Source organism: Piliocolobus tephrosceles, chromosome 8 (genome assembly GCF_002776525.5).
Source record: "Piliocolobus tephrosceles isolate RC106 chromosome 8, ASM277652v3, whole genome shotgun sequence".
In the NCBI taxonomy this organism is placed as follows: Eukaryota; Metazoa; Chordata; class Mammalia; order Primates; family Cercopithecidae; genus Piliocolobus; species Piliocolobus tephrosceles.
This window is the reverse complement of record NC_045441.1, coordinates 109,366,511-109,384,650: the sequence shown is the minus strand read 5'-3', so window position 1 is coordinate 109,384,650 and position 18,140 is coordinate 109,366,511. Positions and strand designations below refer to the sequence as shown.

The window sequence follows — 18,140 nt, the reverse complement described above, 5'->3', positions numbered from 1 at the left end:
AGGAGTTCAAGACCAGCCTGGCCAACATGGTGAAACCCCGTTTCTACTAAAAATACAAAAATTAGCTGGTGTGGTGGCGGACACCTCTAATCCCAGCTACTCAGGAGGCTGAGGCAGGAGAATCGCTTGAACCCAGTAGGTGGAGGTTGCAGTGAGCAAAGATCATGCCACTGCACTCCAGCCTGGGCAACAGAGCGAGACTCTGTCTCAAAAAAAAAAAAAACAAAAAAACCAACAAAACCAAACAACAACAACAACAACAACAACAACAAACTAAAACAAACAAAGACAAAAAGAATGGGGTAAGAATTTGGATTTAAACATCTGTAATGCCCCTCCTAGCCTCATTTCGCTTTAGCCAACTAAGGCTACCTATGCATGGGCTTTTATTGTCTAAGACTAAAGATAATAATGATATTATGATAATTGAGCAACTATGGTGTGCCAGGTGCCTTTATACACTTTTTTTTAAAGTTCTCAAACAACTTTGTGGGGGTAACCATGATTAACGTATTTGACAGATGAGAACACAGGTTTAGAGAAGTGCAATATGTTGCCCAACCTGAGTCAGGGCTTGGTCTTTTGCCCAGGAACCTGCACTTTGTATATGTTTAAACTGTGATGCCTCTTCAAGACAACTTACAAATCTAAGAAGTGAATAATTCTAATATTCATTAATTATGTAATTTTATCTGTCTGTTTCATCAAATTCCTTGGGGTGAGAAGGACTGTTTATTTTTATATCCCCATTACCTAGCAGTGTCTGACATACATAGGTGCTTGATGAATATTCGTTGAGTTAAATAAAATACTAATCAATTTCTTTTATATAATGCTAACTCATTTCCTGAACTAAATCAGGTAGATTAACAATGCCAGATGTCAGCATTCAAGCATGTGATGTATTTCTACATGTTATATATCCTTTCTCCCTATTTCTTTAAAGACGGAATCCACTGTGTAGGTCAGAGAGCAAAAATATAATTGATGCTTATATGGTGAAGCGAAAACCCTGTGATAATTAAAAATGCATAGCACCAAGCCAAACTATATAAAGTTATATCTTTCTATTTCTCTTTCCCCAGAAAAGTCTGCCTTCTCCATATCAGTGTTCTCCAAACATCATGGGAGCTACATAGGCAATAACTCTATCCCTGGTAGTTTAAAGTAGGCTGGGTGTGGTGGTTCACGCCTGTAATCCCAGCACTTTGGGGGGCTGAAACAGGTGGATCACTTGAGTCCAGGAGTTTGAGACCAGCCTGGCCAACATGGTGAAACCCTGTCTCTACAAAAAATACAAAAATCAGCTGGGCGTGATGGCGTGTGCCTGTAATTCTAGCTGCTCAGGAGGCTGAGGCAGGAGAATGGCTTGGACCCAGGAGGTGGAGGTTGCAGTGAGCCAAGATCATGCCCCTGCACTCCAGGCGGGGGAGTGGGGGTGGGGGCAGAGTGGGACCCTGTCTATAAATAAATAAATAAATAAATAAATAAATAAATAAATAAAGTGATGGGGAATAAGAAAATGCTGCTTCAGTTCAGCAATTATTTGAGAATCTACTAAGTGCTGGATTCTAGAGATGTAAAGGTGACAGGTTCTTGTCCTTATGGGAGAGAGTTGGATTGAACTTCCTGTGGAAATGCATCTTTTGAGTAGGAGAGAGTTTGGCCATGAGCGGGGACTGAATTATCTCCCAGTAAAGAATCAGTCTCCACTGTATTTTGTAAGCATTCTTTTAAATTGGGTTTTTTAAAAATTAGATTTCCCCAAAGTGTCACACAATTCTTAGATAGCTGAAGTTATCACCTTTGAATTCCCTTACCATTACAAGAATATACATGGAGATAACCTGAAGGTAATTTCTCTGGTAACTGGGGGTGAAAGGGTGGGCACCTGTGTAGATAAAGAGTAGTTTTGATGGGGCAAGAAGGCCTCTCTCTCCAACCCGCACCTAGGTATCTGTGTGCCAACGCTGGGGCTGCTGCTCCATTTTTGTGTCTTCTAGTCTAAGGAGACACCTTGCTGGAGAAGAGCACCATGATAAAACAGGAACCAGGTGCTCTAGCAGTTGAAAGATCATTAGAAAAATGCAGGTAATCAGCAACTTAGACCAAATCCTTGGAAAGACAGAGACTTCCTGAGATTCGGGGATGCATGTTGTTTTACTACTTCCTCAGCATTCACTTGACTAAGGCTCTCCTATGTGGATGAGCTCCATGCAGCCAGGTGAAATCAATCTTAGGCTTCCTCTATCATTATGCAAATGTAGGTAATCAAGCATGACTGGCAATAACCAACTATCAGTATACAAGATGTTGCATCACTTTATTTTAATTGCATGATTTATCAGAACAAGAACTATTAACATACAAAGTACCATTCAGTTCAGCTGCAGGTATAGGCAGTGACAAGTATCTAATTCTTAGAAGAATCACTTACTCCCACAAACTGTCCAGACACATTAATCTAAGGACAAGTTTATAAACAGCAAACATGATTTTCACATTGCAGTGTTCTCAAGAATGTATATATAAGTGGGTAGTCCTCTTGATGGGATGTTTCCCCGAGTTCTTTCTGTTCTTGATGTGTTCATTCTTTTGACCCTGGTAGACATAGTTCTTTCTTTCCACAGAGCAGATTTTCTTTTGTCATCCACCATTTACAACACTCTGTGAATTGGTATTACTTGTTAGATTTATGAAATGGCAATATTTGGATTGTAATAGCTCTTCAGTACGATTCCTTGTGTCTTCTGGTAAGTCTCCGCGTTATCAGAGAGCTTTTAGTTATAATCACTTTCCTGCAACAACAGCCAAACTCAACCATTGAGTTTCAGTGTGACACACCCTCTTTGTAGCTTGCTGGGTTAACCCTTGGCTTCAAGTCCTGGTGATGTAATGAGGGTGGGGTGTATTGGCAATCAGTACATTTCCTTATCGCAATTTACAGTCATTGAAAATCATGCTGTCATTAATCCCAGTCTGACATACCTTTTCGCAAATATTCACAGTGCAGTGTTTTTGTGGCCTAACAAAATTTTTCTCATGTCATTAAAAATAAACATTTTTATAAAAATATAACACTTTAAATGTTTACATCAACAAAACCAGTTAGAGTAACCTACATACACCACATGCACTATACAGTAGTAAGCACAAAATTCCACAGAATGAAACATCACAAAGTCCTGCTCAGGGTGGCTATTCCATCCAGGTGAAATAGCTGGGATTTTCAATTGCCTTTTTCATTGTTTGTTTCTAAAGTATGTTTTGCTTAACACAAAACACACCTTAATGCAAAGCAAAACTCCCCAAAAGTTTTGTTTCCAATTGCTTGTGTGGTGGGAAGCTGACACCGAGACAGAGGCTAATCTTTTCAGTCTATCCACCCTTTCTTTGCTCTACCTATGAGCTGTGATTGGAACCAATGAACCTTTTAATAAGATGTATCCTGCTTTACAAACATGCTGACTTACCTTTAAAAATATTTATCAACAAATTACTTGTCTTATTTTGAGTTGTCATTTAAAAAAATACACACAAAACATCTACATGTTCACATTCATTAGATCAGAGTAGCATCATTCTCAAACAGTGGGTTTTTATATGACAACTAAATATTTCATGATGACTAAATTATTTCATACAAATCTTCTTAATGTCATCTATGTACAATACATCCTGTACATTTATAAGCACATTTTGTGTGATGCTATTTTGAAACTTTGACTGTATTGCCTATAAATATTCTTCCAACCAAAGGAATGTCTATACAAAAATTTAAAAGGGCTGGGTGTAGTGGCTCATGCCTGTAATCCTAGCACTTTGGGAGGCTGAGGTGGTTGGATTTCTTGAGTCCAGGAGTTTGAAACCAGCCTTGGCAACATGGCAAAACCCCGTCTCTACAAAAAATACAAATATTAGCCGGGGATGGTGGTGTGTGCCTGTAGTCCCAGCTATTTGGGAGGCTTGAGCCTGGGAGGCGGAGGTTGCAGTGTGCTGTGATCACGCCACTGCACTCCAGTCCCAGCAACAGAGCGAGACCTTGTCTCAAAAAACAAAGAAACAAAAATTTAAAAGGGAATGTTTATTTAATGGGCGAATGACACCATCAGTAATGAAAAATGTTATTGACCATACAACACACAAAAGTTTTTCGAAACACTAGAATTCTAAATGAGTGGCCTGTTCTGGGGCTGCCACGCCTGTCCTGAACATTACTATCTCTTCTGAGTTTTCTGTGATCAAGAAGCCCTCAAAATTCACTGCTTCAGATTCCCATATGAAGTCAAGTGGCACCTGATTTTTAAAGAATTCAACCCAGAATTCCAGTTTTGGGACTCCAATATGACAGGAGTGTTGTCACGGCTGCGGGCCGCTGGTCCATGGCCTGTGGGACCAAGCCTCTGGTTCTGATACTCTGTCAGATAAGAAATTCCTTAGAATCCAGTAATTTAAATAACAATACAAGTCCTATAATACTGCAATTTTGGCAAGAGCAAAGAATATCGATGGCCTTTTAAAGGTCAGGCAGTGAAAAAAACATTGGACAAAGTGTGGACTGTTGCTTTGACATATTACTAGCGCTATGATGTCTCCCAGAAGGAGGCTGGTCATGTGTCCACCTCGTCATCAGCGTTATCTTCTGATGACAACAGAGAAGGATATGGAGCGACACATTTTACGTTCACATAAGTAGCGTTTACATGGACATAGTGCTCCCCAATGAAAGTAGAGAAGATCGCTGATATCCGGGACACCAGTTCAGAAAAGGATGGGCGCATTTCGGCTTTAGGGTGCCAGCATTTTAGCATTACTTCGTATCTGTTTCAAAAAGAAAGAAATGCTGTAAGAGACCCTTTGAAGGCAGGCATTTCTGTAAAAGTAAAGAATGTAAGAGGTACAGAAAGACTACTTACAAGGGGTCTGGGCAGTATTCGGGTTGTAGGAGCCTTCTCCCTTGCAACAAGTAAACAGTTATATCAAAGGTGTTCACATCAGGATAGGGTGGGGCTCCTCTTGTCATGAGCTCCCAGAGGAGTACGCCAAAGGACCACTAGTAAAACAAGAAACAGGACAGTCCAGGTGAGAGATGTGACCATAGAAATACGAAAGGAAATCAGGAGGTCTTGGTAACTAAACTTGGCTTTACATACTCAATATGGTTTCTGTTTTGGGCAACAGTTTTCTTAAAGGCAATTATTAAGCTATACATTTCATGACTTGTTTAAACAGGTAAGGTTTAGATTATAAATAAATGTAAAGTTTTCAAAAAGAATATCTGAAGTCCACATGATAATGAAGATTCCATCTGTAGTTAGCAGAATACCTCTTCCAAATTCTCTCCTGCAGTTTCAAAGCATTAACATGTTTCTATCCTTTTCTTTTCCGATAGCTTCGCTATGATTGTACATTACTTGTAAAAGAAGAAGAAAGCCTCCCAAAATTTAAATTTGTGTGGTTTCAAAATAAATGTAAGTACTCTTTAAGAAATGTAACCACATTGAAAGGTTAATATTAAAAGGGAAGATCTAAATCTGCATAAGTAAAAATCCATATTAAAAATCAGAAATAATAAAACTGCAAGGCAACAAGTCTCTCTATTGAAAATTAATTTCAATAAAACTGTCACATGAAAATGTTAAATGTTAAATCTTGTAAAATAGCCGTATCAGTACTATATAGGAAGCTCACAGGGACACGGAGAGGTTAAATGACTTGCTAAAATTCCCCAATACATCTGAATCCACAATGGGATAAACATTTAAGAGTTCCTGACCCTTAGGTCTTGTTTGGTCTACCGAACTTCACTAAACATGCAATTTCTTGATTTAAAACACTGTACTCAGGATACACCAGGTCATACATATTATCTCCCCCGGACATGTGCCCACGCAAGAATGACACTAGGAGAGTCAGCATGGCCTGAGGCTGCCCCTGTGGAGAGAACCTGGGGGACAGTTGTTGCCCAGCAACACTTCCAGGCCACTCTAAGAGTAGGAAGCATAAGGAGGAAGAAATGAAGGAAGCTTGGAGCAGAAGGAAAATCCACACCAGACAGCTGGAGTAGGAAGACATAAAACCGAGAGGCAAGTGTAGCTTATAGTGCCCAGCAAGAAGGAGAATAAAGCCTGCCTTTGAACACTGCGACTGAAAGAAAGAAATGAGGTAGATACTGTAATTGCTGATATGAATTTCCATTAATGACTTCTTTGCCCAAGTGCAAGAACCCTTGAAGGCTGCTGACTGCCTTGATCTCAACAGAAAACTCAAACCCCTTGCCAGAAGGGAGCTACAGGACTTTGCTGTCTAATTCAGCTTTGCAAAACAGAAGTTTTCAAAGCCTGAAAATCTTAGCAATCACTTCTGACAACATCATTGTGTTAACTTTCAAGTCCCAGAATATGCACTAATATTTAAAATCAATTTAACAAGTATCAATTGACCCTTGATCACATACGAGTAGGGTACTGTTCACGTTACTAGATAGGTCCCAGGGCTGAATGAACAAGGTTAAGAGAATTGTGCAGGTAACTGTCACACAGGACAATAAGATAATAGCTGTAATATAGAGCATCAAAGAAGTACAAAGGTTGCCAAAAGTCAAAGAGATAATAGTAGGGTACTGAGGAAGGCTGCAGGAAGAGAGTGACAGTAAGGTGGGCCTTGAGGAACAGGGAGACTTTGTTTTATAGGTGCAGGTAATATGAGGGCAGAGAGACAGTTTTGGGTGGAGGGGTGGGGCCAGGAGTAAGAGTACACATGTGTTCTTTCTTTTCTTTTTTTTTTTTTTGAGATGGAGTTTTGCTCTTTTGCCCAGGCTGGAGTGAAGTGGCGCAATCTTGGTGCACTGCAACCTCTTCCTCCTGGGTTCAAGTGATTCTCCTGCCTCAGCCTCCTGAGTAGCTAGGATTATAGAAGCCCACCACCATGCCCGGCTAATTTTTGTGTTTTTAGTAGAGAAGGGGTTTTGCCATATTGGCCAGGCTGGTCTCGAACTCCTGACCTCAGGTGATCCACCCTCCTCTGCCTCCCAAAGTGCTAGGATTACAGGCATGAGCCACCACGCCTGGCTGCGTATGTGTTCTTATTAAACCATAAGTATAATAGTTCACGTTGCTTGACATGTTGGAGTAGGGGAAGAGATTAGGGACCCATAAGATTGAAATGGGTCTGTGCTGTGGAGGTTTTTAAATGTTCAAAGTGGGTTAGACAGGGCAGGACAAGGTGGTTCACGTCCGTAATCCCAGCACTAATGCATGCTGAGCTTAATACCTAGGGGATGGGTTGATAGGTGCAGCAAACCACCATGGCACACATTTACCTATGTAACAGATCTGCACATCTTGCACATGCACCCTGGAACTTAAAATAAAATAAAAATGGTTCAGATGGTAAATTTTATGTATTTTTTTGCCACAATAAAAAAGGGATGAATTACTGATACATTGCTACTACTGATACAACAACGTGGATGGCTTTCAAATGTAATATGCGAAGTAAAAGGAGACAGACTCATAAGACTACTGACTGCATGATTCCATTTATATGACATTTTAGAAAAAGTAAAACTCTAGAGACAGAAAATAAATCTGATTTTCTGATTTCCAGGTCCTGGGGATAGGGTAGAGGTTGACTACAAAGGAGCATAAGGAAATTTTCTGGGATGATGAAACCGTTCTATGTCCTGATCGTTGGAGTGGTGGTTACACAACTGCATGCATTTGTCAAAACTTGAAGAACTGAACACTAAAAAGAATGATGAGTGGGTAGATTACACAATGGTGATGCCATTAATCGAAGCCAGGAGGTGAAAAATTGAGGGTTTGGCAGGAAAGAATTTGATTTTGAATGTGGTAAATTTGTGACATTGATGATGACATCCAGGTAGAGAGAATCAAAGGTGGTTATTGATGGGAATGGTTCCAATTGTTGGTGGAGGATGACCCCAATGACAAAAATCCAGGGAGACAGCTACATCTGAGAGAAGGAAGAGAGAAGGAAGAGAAGCCATTGAAGATAAAGAAAACAACCTAGAAGCAGGAGGAACACCAGAAAGTTCAGTGTTCCAGAAACTAAAGGAAGAGGAAATTTCAAGAAAAATGAGCATTACGATAATGTTAAATGCTTCAGAATGATGAGGCAGATAAGAACTGAGAACAAGGAAGTCAACACACAGTTTAATGGAAGAACTTGTATTAAGTGTGAAACAATGTGTAATACAATTGCAACACCCATTGCAAAAGGGATCTGAGGAGGGTGTGAGTGATTTCAAGTGTAGTGACACTCCGATTTTGTTTGAATGGACTTAAAGAGTATTCACACTTTAGCCAAACTCCATTTTGGCATTTTCTAGAAAGAAAACCCAATCTACAAGCAGGCAAGTTTTTGGTCATAGGTTTCAACATACACACAGCTCATTACATGCTTCTGGAAATGTTCCACGTCAATATTCAAGATTGTGCTGTCCTGGAAGTAAAACACTGTGCAAATTTATCCATGCAGTCAGTAACCATTTCCCAAAGCAGCATTACGTACAGGTTATTCGGCTTCAGCCTTTATGTAGCACAACATAGTGTCTTTTGATGAGAGCGAGAGAGAAATAGCACCATCCTATGTACAGAAACCTATGTAAATTTCCAGTCAAGTATCTGAGTGACTGTGGCTATGGGGAAAGCCTTGGCCTCTTGCTGTCTACGTGTGTTTGTTGGGGAGGTGGTGGTGTTGTTGTGTGTATGTGGCTGTCAAGAAGCTTAGAATCCCAACACTTGCCCTAAACATCCAAAATTTCATCAGGTTCTTTTTTATAAATCAGCTTTTTTGAGGTATAATTTATAGATCATAAAATTCACCAATTTTAAGTGATTGGTGATGCTTAGTAAATTAAAGTGATTAAATGATGTTTAGTAAATTTATATAGATGTGCAGCTATCATATCATCGCAGTCCAGTTTTAGGTCATCTCAACATTCCAGAAAATTCCCTCATGGCCATTTGTGGTTTATCTTCACTCCTTCTCTTGGCCCCAAGCAACCACTGATTTGTTTTCTGACTCTATAGTTCTGCCTCTTTCTAGAAATTTCATATAAATGGAACCATTCAACATGTAATTTTTTTATCTGCCTTTTTTCACTTAACATAGTGTTTCTGAGGTTTATCATACTGTAGTAGGCATCAGTACTTCCTTTATGTTGATGAATGGTTTAGTCCACTGTATGGACACAACACATTTTGTTTATCCATTCACCAGTTGATGGACATTAAGATTGCTTCTGGTTTTTGGCTATTATGAAGAGAACTACTGTGATCATTCATGTACAAATCTTTATGTGGGCATATGTTTCATTTCATGTGCTCATTAGCTAGCTATTCATACATCTCTTTGGTAAAATGTCTATTCAAATCTTTTGCTTACTTAAAAAGCTGAGTAATTTTGCCTTTGCTATGGTTTGAATGTGTCCCCCAAAGTTCATGTGTTGGACACTTAATCCCCTCCCAATGCAACAGTGTTCAGAGGAGGGACCTTTAAGAGGGAATTAGGTCATGAGGCTCTACTCTCATGAGTGGATTGTCATTATCTTGGGAGTTACTTCATTATTGTGGAAGGGGGTTTGTTATAATAGAGAGTCTAGTCACATCTTGCTCTCTCTTGAACTCTCTCACACCTGTGTGATGCCTTTCACCATGTTATGACACAGCAAGAAGACCCTCAGTAGATGTGCCCCCTTGATCTTAGACTTCCTGGCCTCCAGAACTATGAGCCAAATACATTTCTGTTCATTATAAATCACCCAATTTGTGGTGGTGTGTTATAGCAGCACAAAACAGACTAAGACAGTCTTATTGAGTTGTAAGAGTTGGCTCGGGCTCTTAATGGCAGACTAACACTCAAGTCTGAATGAACAACAGTTCTTGGAGGATGGGGTAATTCTCCCTATCTTTTGCCTTTACCTGCCACTGTCACTAACATGTCCCCAGTCTCCCTCTCTAGCATCCACTTCTTTCACCTCTTTCAGAATCTTTCAGGATCAAAATCCCAGGCATTAAACTCTACCCTGCACTATCACTTTCTCTTATCAGTCTCATGCATGCTGAAGTCCTGGTCCTCCATCATGACCTGTGACCTACTTACTTATTGAAAACAAACCCCCAGTCACCTCAACTTATTCTCTAATAGTTCCCCTACCTCCTCACAGGACCTGAAACTCAGCTTTCACTTGAAGCCACGATTTCTTTGAAACTCTTGCCAATAGGGGCCACACCTTTCCCTCTTGCTGATTCACAGAGAGGTGGATGAGATGACTTCTTGCTTCCCGTGTCACACTCAGATCTCTATCCCATCATCTCTCAAAAGCTACCAACCCTTTCTCTTCAAGTTCATGTCCCCCATGAACATTATTTTCTGACTACCTTGTTTGCACATTTTCCTTTTTGAGTTGTTATCCTCAAGGACTGAAACATCAAATGTTTCTCTACCTCCAGACATCACAGTCCTCCGACTTACAACATGTGAATAGAATACGTGTACTCTCCAGTCCATTCAACACCTGGGCTCCTCAACACACTCTAGACTGCCAAAGCACTCAAGTTACTCAGCTTCCAAGACCCTTCTGGTGTACTGAGTAGCAGTTGGCTCTGTCGAGCATCCAATTTCTCCTTGAAAATTTCTCTTCCTCTGACTTTGACGGTGGTCTCTGCTCCTGGGTCCCTTACCTCACTGCTTTTCTCTTTCACTTTATATACGTAGGTTCTATTGAATAATTGCTTTTGGACTCTCAAAAGCATATTCCCAGCCTTGACCCCTGCTATGGACTGAATTGTGTTCCCTGGAAATTCATATGTTGAAGTTCTAAGCCACAGTGTGACAATGTTTAACGATGGGGTCGTTTAGAGGTAATTCAGTTTAGATAAGGTCATGAGGGTGGGCCATCATGCTGGGATTCGTGCCCTTTTAAGAAGAGATACTAGAGAGCTGGCTGTCATTCTTTTCCTTTCAAGTCATCTTAGAGAATGATTGGTATGGTTTGGATTTGTGTCCCCATTCAAATCTCATGTTGAATTTTAATCCTCAGTGTGGGAGCTGAGGCCTGGTGGGAGGCGACTGCATCATGGAGGTAGATTTCTCCCTTTGGTGCTGTTCTCACGATCAAGTTCTAAGGAGATCTGGTTGTTTAAAAGTGTGTGGCACCTCTCCCCTTGGTGACAGCTTGTCCCCACCTTGGTCCTGTTAAGATGCCCCCTCTCCCAAGGGGTCCTGCTCCTGCCATGTAAGATTCCTGCTCCCGCTTTGTGGGAGCCATATAAGATGCCCCCTCTCCCAAGTTGGTCCTGCTCCTGCCATGTAAGATTCCTGCTCCCGCTTTGCCTTCTGCCATGGGTAAAAAGTTCCCTGAGACCTCCCCTCAGTGCTGGGGTATTGCCGGGTGGGACTGTGAGAAGAGGGCCACCATCTTCCATTCCCCAGAATGGCAGATCCACCGACAACTTGCACCGCATGCCTGGAAAAGCTGCAGGCACTCAATGCCAGCTGATGAAAGCAGCCATGGGGCTAAGCCCTGCAGAGCCACAGGGGCAGAGCTGCCCAAGGCCTTGGGAGCCCATCCCTTGCATCGGTGTGCCCTGGATATGAGACATGGAGTCAAAAAAATTATTCTGGAGCTTTAAGATTTAATAACTGCCTTGCTGGGTTTCGGACTTGCATATTTTGGCCAATTTCTCCCATTTGGAATGGGAGCATTCACCCAATGCCTGTACCCTCATTGTATCTTGGAAGCAACTAACTTGTTTTTGATTTTACAGGCTCATAGGCAGAAGGGACTTGCCTTGTCTCAGATGAGACTTTAGACTTGGACTTTTTAGCTGATGCTGGAATGAATTAAGTCTTTGGGGGACTGTTGGGAAGGCATGAATGTGTTTTGAAATGTGAGAAGGACGTGAAATTTGGGAGGAACCAGGGCGGAATGATATGGTTTGACTCTGTGTTCCCACCCAACTCTCATGTTAAATTGTAATCCCCGATGCTGAGGCAGGGATGTGGTTGGAGGTGACTGGATCATGGGGGCAGATTTCTTCCTTTGGTGCTGTTCTTGTGATAGAGTTCTCAGGAGATCTGGTTGTTTAAAAGTGTGTGGCACCTCCCCCAGCCCTGCTGGTCCTGCTGCTGCCGTGTAAAATGCCTGCTCCTATTTTGCCTTCTGCTATGGGTAAAAGCTCCCTGAGGCCTCCCCAGCCATGCTTCCTGTAGAGTCTGCAGAACTGTGAGCCAATTAAATATCTTTTTATAAGTTACCCAGGCTCAGTATTTCTTTATAGCAGTGCGAGAATGGACTAATACAATGATGAAAGATTGCAGTCTAGTCTGATTACAGTTTTGTTTCCACATTACCAGAGAATAAATTCCATACTCTCTAGTTCGGTTTTCAAGGAACTCTATGACCTAGTATATTTTTCTCAGTTTATTCTCATAACTTCCCTCTGTTTTCTGTTCTTGCCAAATAATCAACTAAGTATTGTTTTCTTAGAACTTTACAGGTGCTTATACTTTCCTGCTCTTCTGCCACACCTGGATCGGTATTTCCATTGCCCAGCTGCCCAATTCCAAACCTGCTATCCTTTAACCCAATTCAAATGCCACTTCTCCTTAGGGTGGAAGGGGAATGTGGTGAATCTGGCTGCCCAGGTGAGTATTTCTCCCAGCCTCAGCACTCAGGTGCATGCCTTTTGAGGGCTGGTTTTGTGCAAGAAGGATGGCCTTTGCAGATAAGGGAAGTCACTTTACTAGGTAGGCCCAGGAATCATGCCCTCACTGCTAGACTGCCTCAGTTACAGCTTCCAGACTTCTTGATGTGGAATTCTTGCTCGCCTGGGGCTATGAGAATCAGGGCTCATTCCAGGCCACCTGTGTCACAGTCATTGTTGACCATCTCATCTCTTCCCTTTAGAGCCAAAGTTCTTGGCCGACAGGGTTCATGCCTGGTTCAGCTCTGGGCTTCCTAATGAGCCAATATGTTGCCCCACTCAATAAATGTTTTTGAATAAATGAGTGAATTTATGAAAATATACAATGTGTACATATCAGACAAGTTCATTTTTACATATGAAGAAAACTAGAATTGGTGATGTTGAATTTCTTTTTAAATTAAGTAGTGATAAAATTTCAAAAAAAGTTGGATATGAAAGTAAAAGAGGAGACAGTCAGAGACAACCAATACATTACCACATCTGACTTGGTGGTAAACTTTTGAGTTTGCAGACTTTCCAAAGCCATCCACTTCACTGGCAGCTTTGCACCTGTTTTGTTGTGCACACTATAGTATTCTTTATCATACATGTCTCTGGCAAGACCAAAATCAGCAACCTTGACTGTGAATTTTTCATCCAGCCTACAGAAAGGACAAAAATTATTACCCGTGGTTGAAACAGAATAATTTACAATGATGCTGAATATCTACAGATTAAACAAGTGGCTTCAGTATTTGAAATCCATAACTTCTGAAGGAAATACTTCATCTAGCCTCTATTGACTAACACCAAATTACAACTGACTTCTTGAATAAAAATGCTCGACATTGACATTGCCAGTTCAACAGGCTGAGGAAAGAGATCATGAATTGTATGGCATAAGAAAGTCCTTTTTGCTTTAATGTAGATCTGCAGTAGTTAAGTCTGTCTTCCCTGTGGGTTTACTTTGGTTGCTAAAGGGAGTACGCCAATTGACTACCCAAGCAATCACCAGTCTTCACTTGTCAACTTATTAGCAATACTCAGTTTTATGGGAGAGCATGACAGGGGACTGATAGTTTACTTTTTCATTCTTAAATGAGCTAGGTTAGCACACAAAACTCATATATCCCACCACTGAGGTAATAGAGAACCAGGATACACAGTGAAGCATCTAAGAAAAACAGCAAAGTTCCACAAAAATCAATTTCCGCTATCTGGAGCTATGCATCCTCTGTTTAAGCTGGCTTTTATGTTGTTACATTGACCAAAACCAAGGTAGGAAATTAATAGCACAGCTCTTTCATTCACACATACCATAAGTCATGAATCAGTGCTATGCAAGGGAAAACATGAACTCAATTACAAACTGTTGACTGTTGTATTATATAGCCAGGCAGCCGGACACAAATAAAGTTCTTTGTATATTCATTCCCAAATACCATTTTTGGTAGGGCTTCTGCAGGCTGGCTTCAAATCTACTCTTGGGAAGTTGCAATATGTTGGTATTTGTGCTCCCAGCCCTCTCCTTTTCACTGTCAAATGTTGAGGATCAAGTTCTCCCTCCCCAACATTAATGCAGTGTGAAACCACAACATTGAGAGCTACTGGAGGGAAGGGCTGAGAAAAGCAAAAGTACACAACAGCTGTTTAAGACCCCCTATGGAGAATCCTTTTAAATTCTCTGTTGGATAAAGTCTGAAAGTCCCACCCACATCCCCAAGGCTTACACATCGATTTAAAGTTGTAACAGAAATAAAGGACTTTTGCATGAGAAGAGAAAACAGCCTAAGTAGCATTGAACAGTGGGAAACAGATTCCTCCTTGTCACTTAATTTGGACTGTGGGCACAGAGATTCTAATACTTACATACAGTTTCTTGCAGCCAAGTCTCTGTGGACAAACTTTTTGCTTGCAAGATATTTCATGCCTTTGGCTACTTGAAGACCAAAGCCAATAAGATCTTTTACAGTTGGATTCTGCAATCAAAGAGAGTTAGAAAAGCATAAACTAAGCATCTACTGCTCTAATTTTGATCTTAGAATTCTGAAATGTTTATTTATAAAAAATTATTTTGTCTCAAAAATTAGTTTGGGCTTGGTGTCTCAAGCCTGTAATTCTAGAACTTTCAGAGGCCAAGGCGAGAGGATAGCTTGAGGCCAGGATTTTGAGATCAGCCTTGGCTACACAGTGAGATCCTGTCTTTACTCCCATCCACCGTCCACAAAAAAATTAGCCTGGTGTGGTGGTGTGCACGTGTAGTCCCAGCTGCTTAGGAGCCTGAGGAGGGAGGATCACTTGAGCCCAGGAGTTGCATACTGCGGTGCACTATGACTGTGCCACTGCACTCCAGCCTGGGCAACAGAGACCTTGTCTCCAAAACCAAAAAACAAAACAACAACAATGAAAAGTGTGCCCCATTGACAGATCAACCATTTGTTAAGTATTTATTGTATGCAAAACACCAGGCTAGTTGTTTTCATAAATTACAGCTACTTCTACACTTCTGTCAGGCAGGTGTTATAGGCTCCATTTTCCAGATGGGAAAATGGAGATGTTTTAAAATGTGGTTTCATTATTTTCCAGGTATGATGAGGCCAACAGAACAGGAGACCAATGCCATTGAAAAGATAGTTTACTACTCACAGTTTGCTTGAGGAGGGGGAACACCCTGTCATGCAGGGTCACATGGGGGAAGCCCTGGGGTCTGGAGGCAGGGAGAGTGAGGGGAAAAACATGAGCAAGAGCCTTCATTGTGGTTTCCCTGGGAAGAAACTGGTAAGGCAGGGTAAGCAGGTTTGGAGCTGGCCAATCTGGAGTATTTCAGCAGGCTCTGAAGATAGTTCTAGTTGTCTGGAACTGGGCCCTGGGGTGATTAGGGCAGGTGGATAGTGGCCCAAAGTGTAAGAGCCTGATAAAGGAAGAGGTTAGGTAAGGGCTCTGGATTGGTTGGTTTGCACAAGGCAGGTATGCTTTGAAGGCAAGTTGTTTACTATTTGTAGGAATTAGCTAGCCCGGGGAGGGACAGTTCCTCCAGGGTCAGTAAGGCCCAAGATGTCAGAACATCAGAAACACGCTGTGAATAGAGGAGGCTCAGAAAGAAATCAACCCAAACCACTCAGCTGTCAAGTCTGGGGATGTCACTGGCTGGCAGTCAGGAACGGGGTATTCTCCTTCAACAGTCGTTGAGGAGTTTGTCAGTGCAAGATGTAGTCAGTGGGAGCCCTGCAAAAGGGCTGTAGCCCCCCTCAATGCACACAGCATAGAGAAAGGCCAGTTCCTGGTTTTAGGTTTCTCTTTAAGGCACATCTGGGTTTGTGGTTGTTCTCAGTATCAACTCCTTGGATTAAAAAAGGCCATGGCACTATTCTGTTCTGGATAACAAGAAATCTCTATCACACTTTAATCCTGGGGTAACAGTACCCTAGAGAAGGTAGTACCTCCAGCCACATTAATCCATCAGGGTAATAACAAAAGTTGAAGTCGGAAAGTGGGGTCTGTCAGGGCAGCTGTGTGCTTTGTAAGGTCAATTCACCTTATCTGCAAAAGTTCACTACCAGGGAATGTTTTATTCTTTTGGCTGAGTAGTATCTCAGTACTCTCCTAGAGCTTATTTTCTCTGATAATTTGATCCCATATTTATAAAGTTGCTTTTGATCAACTTCATTATCTCCCACAGAGACTTGGAGAGCAGGAACAAAGACAGAGCCTGAGGCCATCTATGAATTCAGTTCTTGAGATTCTTCTTCCCACCCTCCCTTGTCCTGGCCTGGTGACTTTTAAGTCCTGGCATAAATGTCATGAGAAGAATCTACCACTTGCAAGAACCTAAGAACCTTGTTTTGTAACCCTTAGCTGATTCGTTCAATAACTGTTTACTGAGAGTCTATGTGCTAAACACTGTTTCAGGTGTTGGAGCCATAGCAGTGAACGAAATACACAAAAATCCTACCCTCATGAGCTTCCACTCTAATGGGATAAGGCTGTGTATACATATATATGCTTATATATACATCTATATAGCTATTGTTTATTGGTTTATTATCTACTACAGTGCTATTCAATAGAAATATAAAGCAAGTCACACACGTAATTTAAAATTTTCTAGGAGCCATACTCAAAAATAAAAAGAAACAGGTGAAATTAATTTTCACAATATATATTTCAACCCCAAAAATCCAAAATATTTCAGCATGTAATCAGTATAAACAACTACTAGTGAGATATTTCACCTTTTTTTTTATACTAAGTATTCAGAATCTGGGATGTATTCTACACCATACATCACACTTCAGTGCAAACTAGCCTCCTTTTACATGTGGCTCATGGCCATAGTATTGAACAGCTTAGGCCTTGTGTATCAGATGACGGTAAGTGTGATGGGGGAAAATACAGCAGGGAAGAGGAGTCTGTAGCCATGAGGGTGGGTGGTCATTTGCAAGTTTTAAACAGATTAGGGAAGGCTTATGTTGAAGATGACATTATGGCCAAGAGCTGAAGAAGATGAGGAAGTGAGATATGTGGCTATTTGAGGGGAGAGTGTTCCAGGCCGAGGGAGCACAAGTGCAAAGAGCACCTGAGGTATGAGAGTGGATGGCAAGGGTGAGGAAGAGCAAGGGACGCACCTGGAGTTAGTTTTTCAGGTGCCTTCTAGTGTTAACATTCCATATGGGCTGAGGCTTGCTCAGCTTCCACTTCTGTGCTGTGCACAGTTTCTGGCACACAGTAGACATGCAAAGATGACTAAATGTCCCTATCAGGGGAAGGTAGAACAAGGTTGCTTGCAGAGCAAGTGAGAATCACTGGTCCAGGAAACCCTTCCGGTGTCACTATTTCCCACCAGGATAGAAGACTTTGAGGTACATTTGAATGATGCTAACACTTTAAATGCGCATCTTTGGCTACTAGCTTTTTAAAGACTCAGAGCAGGCCTATTTTGAAGGGATGGCTGGCTTACAGCTAGTTTGCCAGTCAGTAAGCTTGGCAGTCAACTTACATGAGTCTCATTTCGAATGAAATTTCGAAGATCTCCATGTTTCATGTATGGTAGGACCACCAGTGGAGACCCTTCACTTCGCAGGCAGATTCCCAGGAGCGAGAGGACATTGGGATGACTAAAATCTTTCATGATGATTCCCTCGGTCAGGAACTGGGAAACTTCTCCTATGTCAGTGATTCCTAAGAAATCCAGTGGTGGAGACATTACTTCATTATGGAACAGTGAATACTTCGTCAAATTTAGATAGGAAGAGCAATGAAATGGAAAGCCATACAGTTAGCATCTTGTCCTCAGGGTTTGACTGCAGAGTGTTCTTTTTGCAACACATCTGAGTGAATGATGCCACTCTGCACTATGCCTTCCAGTCACTTACACCCACTTTTGCAAGATAGAGTCCAGTCAGCCACCAGATTGTCTCCTATAAA

At 41.5% G+C, this 18,140-nt stretch overlaps 1 protein-coding gene across 1 annotated transcript in view; it reads right to left on the bottom strand.

The window, feature by feature from the left end:
• Nucleotides 1–2,304: 2,304 nt before the first annotated feature.
• The window catches only part of MET (MET proto-oncogene, receptor tyrosine kinase), a 116,441-nt gene continuing 100,605 nt past the window's right edge, over nucleotides 2,305–18,140 (bottom strand). The window contains exons 18-22 of the mRNA XM_023228228.2: nucleotides 17,713–17,894; nucleotides 14,586–14,695; nucleotides 13,213–13,378; nucleotides 4,917–5,053; nucleotides 2,305–4,821 (exon numbers count right to left, since the gene is read on the bottom strand). Coding sequence (XP_023083996.1) covers nucleotides 4,611–4,821; nucleotides 4,917–5,053; nucleotides 13,213–13,378; nucleotides 14,586–14,695; nucleotides 17,713–17,894 — 806 coding nt within the window. The 3' untranslated portion in view covers nucleotides 2,305–4,610. The remainder of the gene's footprint in view (nucleotides 4,822–4,916; nucleotides 5,054–13,212; nucleotides 13,379–14,585; nucleotides 14,696–17,712; nucleotides 17,895–18,140) is intronic.